The 11,581-nt window shown below is 41.2% G+C and overlaps 1 protein-coding gene across 1 annotated transcript; it reads right to left on the bottom strand.

The window, feature by feature from the left end:
• Positions 1-3,813: 3,813 nt before the first annotated feature.
• On the bottom strand, positions 3,814-5,923 carry LOC111949489 (mRNA decay activator protein ZFP36). Its single transcript, XM_023966722.2, has 2 exons — positions 5,800-5,923; positions 3,814-5,531 (listed from the first exon to the last, which is right to left on the bottom strand). Exons 1-2 carry the CDS (start codon positions 5,830-5,832, stop codon positions 4,470-4,472), a joined length of 1,095 nt encoding a protein of 364 aa, XP_023822490.1. The 5' UTR covers positions 5,833-5,923; the 3' UTR covers positions 3,814-4,469.
• Between the last annotated feature and the right edge of the window lie 5,658 nt (positions 5,924-11,581).

Raw genomic sequence — 11,581 nt, 5'->3', positions numbered from 1 at the left:
AGTGCGCCTCCACGGCCCAGTATATTCTGCACCGGCCATACGTACTGTATCTCCAGTGCGCCTCCACAGTCCAGTACGTCCTGTGCCTCCTCCCCGCACTCGCCCTGAGGTGCGTGTCCTCAGCCCGGTGCCACCTGTACCGGTCCCACGCATCAGGCCTCCAGTGCGCCTCCACAGTCCAGAGCTTCCGGCGACAGTTTCCAGTCCAGAGCTTCCGGCGACAGTTTGCAGTCCAGAGCTTCCGGCGACGTTTCACAGTCCGGAACCTCCTGAGACGGCCCACAGTCCGGAACCTCCTGAGACGGTCCACAGTCCGGAGTCTCCAGAGATGGTCTGCAGTCCAGAGTCTCCAGCGACGGTCTGCAGTCCAGAGCCACCGGCAACGGTCGGCAGTCCAGAGCCTCCGGCGACGATCCACGGTCCGGAGCCTCCGGCGACAATCCACGGTCCAGAGTCCCCGGCGACAATCTACAGTCTGGTTCCTTCGGCGATGATCTATGGTCCGGTTCCTCCGACAACGATCTATGGTCCGGTTCCTCCGGCTACGATCCACATTCCGGGGTACCCGGCGACTATCTACAGTCTGGTTCCTTCGGCGATGATCTACTGTCCGGTTCCTCCAGGAACGATCTACGATCCGGAGTCTCCGGCGACAATCCACGGTTCGGTTCCACGGAAGCGGAGGGATCAGCAAGCAGAGCGGGGTCTACGCCCCGAACCGGAGCCGCCACCGAGGATAGATGCCCACCCGGACCCTTCCGTCATAGAGTCAGGTTTTGCGGCCGGAGTCCGCACCTTTGGGTACTGTCACGCCCTGACCTTAGAGAGCCTTTTTATTTCTCTATTTGGTTAGGTCAGGGTGTAATTTGGGTGGGCATTCTAGTTTTCTATCTAGTTTCTTTGTTGGCCGGGTATGGTTCCCAATCAGAGGCAGCTGACTATCATTGTCTCTGATTGGGAATCATACTTAGGCAGCCTGTTTTCCACCCTAGTTTATAGGATCTTGTCTTAGTATAGTTGCTATTTAGCGCTACAGAGCTTTACGTTCATTTCGTGTTTTGTTGTTTTTTGTTGTCATTTGAAAATAAAGAAAAATGTACGCCTACGACGCTGCACCTTGGTCTTCATCTAACAACGGACGTAGCAATTTGAGATTTTTGGTTCCCACCGCCGAGTCTTTGTGAGATGCGGAGTAGGTTGACGGGTGACCTCTGCATGGGTGGTTCCTACTGTAGATTATGGAGGAGGATGTGTGATGGTGTTGGGGTGCTTTCTGGTGACACTGCCAGTAATTTATTTAAAATTCAAGGCACACTTAACCAGCATGGCTACCACAGCATTCATCAACGATACGACATCCCATCTGGTTTGTGCTTAGTGGGACTATCATTTGTTTTTCAACAGAACAATGACCCAACACACCTCCAGGCTGTGTAAGGGCTATTTGACCAAGAAGGAGGGTGATGGAGTGCTGCATCAGATGATCTGGCCTCCACAATCACCCAACCTCAACCCAATTGAGATGGTTTGGGGTGAGTTGGACCGCAGAGTGACAGAGAAGCAGCCAACAAGTGCTCAGCATATGTGGGAACTCCTTCAAGACTGTTGGAAAAGCATTCCTCATGAAGCTGGTTGAGAGAATGCCAAGAGTGTGCAAACCTGTCATCAAGGCAAAGGGTGGCTACTTTGAAGAATCTAAAATCTAAAATATATTTTGATTTGTTTAACACTTTTTTTCTTACTACATTAATTAATTAATTTAACCTTTATTTAACTAGGCAAGTCAGTTAAGAAAAAATTCGTATTTACAATGCCGGCCTACACCGGGCAAACCCGGACCCTGCTAGGCCAATTTTTAGCCGCAATATGGGACTCCAATCACGGCCGCTTGTGATACAGCCTGGATTCGAACCAGGGTGTCTGTAGTGACGCCTCTAGCACTGAGATGCAGTGCCTTAGACTGCTGCGTCACTCGGGAGCCCATGATGATACATGATTCCATATGTGTTATTTCATAGTTTTGATGTCTCCACTATTATTCTACAATGTAGAAAATAGTAAAAAATAAAGAAAAACCCTTGAATGAGCAGGTGTCCAAACTTTTGACTGGTACTGTATATTTCATGCTGAAACTCTCATATTAATCACCAATGGTTGATAGTTGATCGTTTATATTTAGCATAATGTTTTCCAGCTGTGTCATTCTATTATTTAAAATCATATTTTTCAATTATTTCATAAAACTGTATTTTACATGTGATAAGGCCGCACAGAGGGCCAGAGATAATTACAGACACCTATGATAATCTGAGGTACCCAAAAGAGCCACTCGATGTATTTTGATAGATTACATAAAATCCTTGAAAGATAACAAAATTCTGGTAATTTACTGGTAAACATCTAAAGTTTCCAGTAATATACCCTCCCTTTGTAACCCTAGTTATGTGTTCAGGGTTGTTTTTTGACCCCTACTTTATTCTTGGAGAAGGAATTTCTGATGATCCCATCAGAAATGTGCAGCGTATAGACTTTTGAAGACCTTACTGGGTTGAGTAAGAGTAGACTATTGACGCAGGGAGGTTGATTTAACACTATAAACCTCACATTTCAAATACAAGGTATAAGGAAGTGCTTGCATTGCTCTTTGTGTTCATCCTGTGCCCATATTAAAAACTCCTCAATAAAACCCTGTCAGCTATCCTTATTTGACGGGACACATCGCAAAAGGAGATTTCCGGAGTTCATTTTTAATAGAAGGCCTTTCTGAAGCAATCTAGTCATATCTGACATCATAAACATTGATACCCCTTTTGGGGATAAAAATTGCAAGTATTGGTTTACACTCAAGTGTATACAGAGCAGAAGGAAAGACTGTTAACCATGACAACCTTGCCAGTGAGTAAACACAAGGGTGAGCACCCTTGAGGAAATGGTGTCCTAGGAGAGGAATGTCATATATGACATGCACTTGACCACACAGCTAGGTTACAGCTCAGCTCCCTATCAACACATTAGCTCCAGCATATACGCATGGCTAGTTATGAAACTGAGCTCTATGCATGCAGGATAAGGAGTAAGTTGTTGTTTTGGGTCAAATGCCTTCAGTGACTGACACAGTATTTTGGCCAAATACAGGACCTATCACCCATTTGTGTTGACATAACACAAATAACACAAATCTCCAGAAAGATATAGACTGGTTGCTCACAGCTTACACTGAGGAATTGAGAGCTTCTTCTTTTTCTATTATTAAACCATGTATTCTGCCCTCATATAGTTTCTGTTTGTGTTGTCATCAAGTAGTAAGAAATGTTTTCCTTATTGAATCAAACTTGAGACAAACTGTCAAACTGTCAAAAAGACAATTAAATGCAAGGAATGACATCTCTTTATCATTTTCATTTATTTCTCTTGTTTAGGCGATCAAAAATAAATTCATATTTTCTTCTCAATAATTCACACATCGTTTTTACAGACCCTGACAATTTCTTGATAAATAAGTACAAAAGACATTGGTATTACCACAATAAATATCATAATAAATATATTAGTTAAGTCTATACAATTACAAAAAGCAAAGAAATGCAGATAAGTCAACATATAGTCTATGGAAATACTGTGATGTTACAGTCCCTGATGAAATAGAAGTCACCTACTACTGAGTAGGACCCAACCAGGGTTGTCAAAACATTATGCAACAAAACAGGTCTCTAAATAAATGGCAAGGTTACACAAATACCCCCTCCTAGATCTGTGACATGCACAGAGGGTGTACTAGCAACTTCTCACTTTTGTCACAGATGTGTTAAAATATGATGAAAGTCCAAAAATAATATGAAAAACTGTTCTTACACAAAGAATTTGGCAAAAGTTTAAAAAAAAGAAGTGTAAAGCTTTGGTTAAATGCTACATAGAGAGACTAGTCTCCCAATACCTAGTTTAAAGTGCATATCACAGTGAGAGAATGTATTGTTGTCATTTTCCAAGTCACATTGATGGTTTGAATAGTTATTGGTATACACACGAATACCAACAGTATAAACAGACCTGACAAACAYTTCTGTCAGCTTACTAAATGGAGGGGAGTCTTTTGTTTCAAACGATCATATATTTAAAGGACTAATCGAAATAAGGCTACTAGGCCCTTCTCATATTGATTGAGACAGGTAAAGCTACTTAAAACATTTGTTACTATCATAACCATCAAGGTCATTTTTAAAGAAAGCAATTAATGGAAGACAAGATGAAAAGTGAAATGAAAATATACAGAATTATTAAAAAAATATACAGATTTTGATAGAAGTTTGAGTACCAAATAAATGTCACTGAGCAAGTAATTTACTAATATAAATAAACAGTATAAAGTGTTGATGCGCATCATATTGATAGGATTTCTGATTTGTTTAAGCAGAACCTTCACAATTGATCAAGGTTCGTGTGTTGGATTGTCTCTATGGTGTTTGGGTTTCCTAGTCAGAGAGTGACAGACGCGCAAAGACGGTGAGGCGCTTGTTGCCAGCCCCATCAAATGTGGGGGACTCTGAACCGCTGGTGCTGCCTGTGCTGGTATAACTATCCCGATCTGAGAGGGAATCTTCAGAAGAGAAGCGGTGGAGGTTTTGCTGGGTGATGTAGACGTTGTTGCGGTCCTCCATAGCGTACGATTTGTTCAGAGTGTCTGGGAAGTTATTTCCGTGGCCACAAACGCAGCGTGAGGGCTTCTGTGGCTCAACTATCATAGGGATGTTGTGGATGTCACCAACACTGGGTCGGCTCTGACAAAACTGAAATGTGTCGCGTTGGGTGTCATTGAACACTGGGGAGAGAATGTCCGCAGGGGGTGGTGACGCCGAGGGCGCACGGGTGAAGCCAAGGGGGTCGTGGAGCGCAGGGGGGGGTGAGCTGCGTGGTCCCAGGAAACCTGCGAAACTGACGCTCTGACGGAGCTGACGTGGGCTCTGATCAGCAAGTGCTTGGTTGTGGAACTTTTGGGTCAAGGGGGTGAGCTTCTCTTCGTGAATGAAGTGACAGCGGGCTCCATATGGGCAGTAGCCAAAGTTGTAAAAGGTGCGGCAGGCCTCCGTTTTGTATTTTGGGTGCCTGTACAAACCGCGCAGCTCAGGCTCTCCGTGTGCAAACTGACACTTGCTCCCATATTTACAGCTGCCGTTCTCCTGGAAACTACGGCACAGTTCGGTCTTGTAACGGTTGGAAGGGAGAGGTGTAGGGTTGTTCAGTGGAGGAAATCCAGGCGGTGGAGGCACTTCATCCAGGGTCTTCATTTTACCGAAGGAGAGGACACTGGATTCGGTCAGACTCATGGAGCGGTCAGGTCTGAAGGAAACCTGTGGTTGACTTGGAGCCATCTTACTCCAAATGTCAAGTGGCCAGGGGGTATCATCGTTCAATTGCTCAGAGCTTAGACTATGGCTCTTTGGTGAGAAGAACGAAGTTGAACACTTGAGACGAGGTACCATCGATTGAATTTGTTTCTGGGTGAATGGTTCATCTAAACCCAGATTGATCAGATTCTGTGGAGAGAAATATAACAGTCAATAAATGATCACGTTATAACCACATAATAGCCTACTCACGATGCAGACTTATAGCATATGCTCTGCTCCTCAGAAGCTTAATCGTTAAATATGTTTTGTGAATATTTCAACATGTAATCAAAGTTGAAAGTAGCCAACAACTAATAAAAAAGTCTAATTGTGTTTTTTTTTACGCACCAAATGCATAACCATAGCTTATATTACTGATCTGAACATAAATATAAACCCAGTGAATAAAACTTACCCTCGTGATAATATCGTCGATCATATCTGACATGCTTCTATGTGTTCTTGTCCGTTGAAAAGTTTTAGTTCGCCTGTCACTTTCAGCTGCAAGACACGGGCGATTGCGCTGCGCTGTTACTGCAGGACTAGCCCTTTTTATAGTTTATTTCGGGCGGCAGGCGGGGTTTCCTGTGTTATCTTCCCGGACACCACTCCCGTAAAGTTTCATATACAGCAACCAGGGTTGTCGTAAAGCCCTGTTTTTGTATTTTTAGATAGCTGTGAAATGTTTCAGTTTCACCAACATTCAAACATAAACGCATCAAATAGACTCGGCTACATAATACGCCCACAAATAGTGACCCACTTGTTCATTATTTTCCTATGTTCATTCGATTTTAAGTTACGATGACGACTAGTTTTGAGATAGTAGGCTATGATTAACTACTTCGTTGCTGGACACATTTCCCCCAAGGCTGTTACCAGAATCACCCCAGACTTTTTCCTCATTGGTTTCTATGCGTGAGACCTGCTCTCTGTTTTTATTCTGTCTTTAATAATCTATTTTCTTTACTTTCATTTTCCAACAGTTATAGGCTAGCCCTCAAAGGAGGAAAATGTAGTTATTTATATACCCTTAGGCTATAGAAATATATATGCCAATGTGCATTATTTAAACTCAATGTTTTCAAGCACATCTTCAGACAATTACACTCACATTTTGGCACAAAACAGACATGGTCAATTTCATGTAGATTACATTTAGTTGGAGACCGGATGGTGGTCATGTAGACTAAGGTTCTAACAAGGTGGCCTAAAATGTATCTGTATGTCCATCTGTATGTCCATTTTCATGACAATGTAAAGACAGGTGATCTGAATCCATTTAGGCAATGACTTTAGTATGATCTTACTGTAACAAATAACATGATCCAGTAATCAGTCTGGACTTGAAACACAGGGTTTATCGGGATATGGTTTAGTTTCTGTTTGTGATATCATGTAGGGTTTGCTAAGTCATGTGTGTGGTACCATGATAAGGCTGAATAAGGTTATGTAAGTATTTTCTTCCATCTGTGTTACTGGTAGCCTAATGGTAAACAGACAATGTGATTACTAATCCCTCGATAGCAGGAAACTCTTGGATAATGACAATATGCTTCTGTTTCTGCTATTTAACCATCAATGAAACCTTGGGTCTATCCCTTGCCTGACATAGTACTGTTCACACGCGTGAGAAACGCATCTGAATTTGTGTGGCTAAATAAGGAGTTTTGGCATTAACTCAGCTGCTACTTTCCAACACCAATAAAGTAGGTGCAAGAATGGCCCGATTTTAAAGTGTGGAATAACCCACTCTTTCTTGATTAGTATACTACATTCTGAGAGTATTTTGTACATTAGTTGTGCTACACTTGCTCGTGTAAATAGTGTCAAGTTGAAAAAGTTGAGAGGGTTTAAAAACATATCCAGTCAAAAATATATCCAGTGACAGTGTCCCATGGACCAACTGGCCCATGTTGAGTTGACCTACAGTTCTTAGACGTGACTGTATCTCTATTTGTCATGTGGGTTTGTTGTCACACAGTTCATAAGTCTAACGAGGAAGTGCGATAGAAAGTCATATATTTACTTTGAAATGCTTACACTTGGATGTGTGTTGAGCTCTTTCAATTGAGTCATTTGATTGCCAAACTACCTAATGGCAGAAGGGACACTGTTTCAACTATTCAATGTTTGAGGAAACTGCTCATTTTACTTAGACCCTATCACTCCCTCAAAATGCTTATACATTGACTTCAGCATCGTTGTTGCTGGAGTGTTTTTGTATAATCTGGTTGTGTCCTAAACTTTAAAGCCTATATTTAACTCAGTATTATGGTTGTATTATGGAGACAATGTGAGGGGAAATGGGTGCAGAGACTGGCCTAATGTGTAGTAACTCCTGTATACATATTCCTGTAAGCCAACTACTCATTGCCTATATAGCCAAGGGGTGGATGTGGAACTGAAACACAAACTTGACGCAGAAACACTATGTCCCTCCCTCCCAAGACATAATATGTCAGTTTCCCACCTTAGTGGTCACAGTGTACCTTTCCTTTACATTATGTCATTATCCCAACAGCAGTGTTACATGTCCATCAGGGTCCCTGAAAAGCTCAAGTTTCATCAATTGCAGGCAGCATAACTCCCGGCCACAGAAGCAGGTAGGGCAGGCATGCCTACTCATGTCCAGTTAAAAATAACTACAAGCTTCCACTACCTTGTCAAATTTGGTTGGAAATTATATTTAAAAATGGATAATGAGAATCTGAAAATGTTTTATTCCTTGCCTTCTCTTTCCCTTTTTTTCTATTTTGTTTCCCAATCCACTTCTTTGGTTTCTCAAACTGTGAAGTGGTGTGCATCTTTCTCCAAGTTTATTTTCTTCCCCGGTCCCAAGAGTATGGAAAGTTGCTCCTAGTGAGTTGGGAGGGGCGCGGCACACTTGCTCATACACACGTGCACACACAAATATACATGCTAGCTAAGCCCCAAGGGACATTCTATAGTGCGCAACAATGTGCAATACGCCAAGCTTTCCAGTGGGGCTTTCCAGTCTTAGCAAAGGTATAGTTTATACACTATAGATATCCCAATAGGCATGTTTAGGCAGGAACCCCCTTATGAACACTCATGGTGACATGTGCATGGGGTGGGATGGCTGTGGTATGAATTAGGGAAATTATTACAAAAACGTATGCAAAAAAAATCTGACAGAATTGAAATTGATACATTTTATAAAGCACCTTTTATAGCTTGTATTAGCAGCCCAACAACGTGTGAAAATAGATGAGTCAAAGCAAAACTGTAAATGTAACTCCATGTAATGCGTACAGAAATCACGTTTTGTGCGTTGCGGATTGTTACTGAAAATCACGTATGCCATGTCCTTTGTCCCAATTTCCACAAATCATTAACCCACACAATCATTCACCGATACCACTTATGCTAAGTGACCTGGGAGTGACTCAAATGGCCTAGTTATCAAATGTCTCAGCGAAACTCTGTTTTTATGCTGTAGTTATCTTATGGTTGACAAAATTGTCAGCTCATAGTGAGCTGCTCTTATTACAACTCTTCTCAATGCTCGTCAAGACATAAATAAGTGAAGGGTTGTTTCCAGATACATCTGTGTTCAGCACTGTCAATAGACTCAACACCTAAATCCAAATATAGTTTTCTTGTACAGTAGTCAGTATTTACAGTGCCTTCAGAAAGTATTCGTACCCCTTGACTTTTTCAACATGTTGTTGTGTTACAGCCTGAATTTAAAATGTATTAAATTGAGATTTTGTGTCACTGGCCTACACACAAAACCTCATAATGTCAAAGTGGAATTATGTTTTTAGAAATATTTACAAATTCATTAAAAATGAAAATCTGAAATGTCTTGAGTCAACAAATATTCATAGTCTTTGTTATGGCAAGCCTACATAAGTTCAGGAGTAAAAATGTGCTTAACAAGTCACATAATAAGTTGCATGGACTCACTCTGTGTACAATAATAGTGTTTAACATGATTTTTGAATGACTACCTCATCTCTGTACCCCACACATACAATTACCTATAAGGTCCCTCAGTCAAGCAGTGAATTTCAAACACAGATTCAACCACAAAGACCAGGGATGTTTTCCAATGCCTCGCAAAGTAGGGCACCTATTGGTAGATGGGTATAAAAAAAAAGCAGACATTGAATATCCCTTTGAGCATGGTGAAGTTATTAATGACACTTTAGATGGTGTATCAATACTACAAAGATACAGGTGTCCTTCCTAATTCAGTTGCTGGAGAGGAAGGAAACCACGAGGCCAATGGTGACTTTAAAACAGTTAGAGTTCAGTGGCTGTGATAGGTGAAAACTGAGGATGGATCATACTAACCTACTAACATACTAACCTAAATGACAGTGAAAATAATGAAGCCTGTACAGAATACAAATATTCCATAACATGCATCCTGTTTGTAATAAAGCAATATCCAACACAACACATCACTGAGTACCACTCTTTATATTTTCAAGCATGGTGGTGACTGCATCAAAAAGAAACGGAATAGAGCTAAGCACAGGCTAAACCTGGTTCAAGAAAACCTGGTTCAGTCTGCTTTCCAATAAACACTGGGAGACAAATTCACCTTTCAGCAGGACAATAACCTAAAACACAAGGCCAAATATATTCTGTAGTCGCTTACCAAGAGAACATTGAATGTTCCTGAGTGGCCTAGTTATAGTTTTGACTTAAATCTGCTTGAAAATCTATGGCAAGACTTGAAAATGGCTTTCTAGCAATGATCAACAACCAACTTGTCAGAGTTTAAATCATTTTTAAAAGAATAACGTGCAAATATTGTACAATCCAGGTGTGAAAAGCTCTTAGAGACTTACCCAGAAATGCTCACTGCTGGAATCGCTGCCAAAGGTGATTGTAGCATGTATTGACTCGGTGTGAATACTTATATGAATTAGATATTTATGAATTTAGTTTAAGAAATTTGCTAAAATATCAACAACAAAAAAAATAACTTTGTCATTATATGTTATTGTGTGAAAATAAATACATTTAATCAATTTGAATTCAGCCTGTAACACAAAATGTGGAATAAGTCAAGGGGTATGAATACTTTCCGAAGGCACAGTACACATAACAGAATCCCCCCACCCCCACCCCCCCATTACCCCAAATTACATATTTAAGTTTTACCTAAATGATTGTGGACAATAATTTCCACTCAAATGGAAATGTACTCCTTACTTGTTGTGTGTATGTACTGACCTTAATGTGTAACTGATAGATGCACACACACACTACATGTTAATGTTTTTAAGCATACAGTACAGTACCAGTCAGAAGTTTGGACACATCTACTCATTCCAGGGTTTTTCTTTAGTTGTGCTATTTTCTACATTGTAAAATAATAGTGAAGACATAAAAACGATGAAATAACACATATAGCAACCAAAAAAAGTGTTAAATGAAAATATGTTATATATTTGAGATTCTTCAAAATAGCCACCCTTTGCCTTGATGACAGCTTTGCACACTCTTGGCATTCTCTCAGACAGCTTCATGAGGTATTCACCTGGAATGCATTTCAATTAACCGGTGTGCCTTGTTTAAAGTTCATTTGTGGAATTTCTTTCCTTCTTAATGGGTTCGAGTGAATCAGTTGTCTTGTGATAAGGTTATTTGGTAAACGACCAAGTCCATATTATGGCAAAGTGAAACGACAGGCCATCATTACTTTAAGACATGAAGATCAGTCAATACTAAAGGGTACCAATAAGAAGAAGAGACTTGCTTGGTCCAAGAAACACGAGCAATGGACATTAGACCGGTGGAAATCTGTCCTTTAGTCTGATGAGTGCAATTTGAGATTTTTGGTTCCAACCACCGTGTCTTTGTGAGATGCAGAGTAGGTGAACGGATGTTCTCCGCATGTGTGGTTCCCACCGTGAAGCATGGAGGAGGAGGTGTGATGGGTTGGGGGTGCTTTGCTGGTGACACTGTCAGTGATTTATTTAGAATTCAAGGCATACTTAACCAGCATAGCTACCACAGAATTCTGCAGCGATACGCCATCCCATCTGGTTTGTGTTTAGTGGGACTATCATTTGTTTTTCAGCAGGACAATGACCCAACACACCTCCAGGCTCTGAAAGGGCTATTTGACCTAGAAGCAGAGTGATGGTGTGGTGCATCAGATGACCTGGCCTCCACAATCACCCGACCTCAACCCAATGGAGATGGTTTGGGAT

This window comes from Salvelinus sp. IW2-2015, linkage group LG22 (genome assembly GCF_002910315.2).
Source record: "Salvelinus sp. IW2-2015 linkage group LG22, ASM291031v2, whole genome shotgun sequence".
In the NCBI taxonomy this organism is placed as follows: Eukaryota; Metazoa; Chordata; class Actinopteri; order Salmoniformes; family Salmonidae; genus Salvelinus; species Salvelinus sp. IW2-2015.
The sequence above is the reverse complement of the archived record's forward strand: the minus strand, read 5'-3'. Positions and strand labels throughout refer to the sequence as shown.

Bases quoted from the DNA above. Each gene is read 5' to 3' on its own strand.
- LOC111949489 (XM_023966722.2), bottom strand. From the start codon at position 5,832: ATGTCAGATATGATCGACGATATTATCACGAGG. The intron at 5,532-5,799 runs GTAAGTTTTATT...TTCTCTCCACAG, and splicing joins TCGACGATATTATCACGAGG to AATCTGATCAATCTGGGTTT.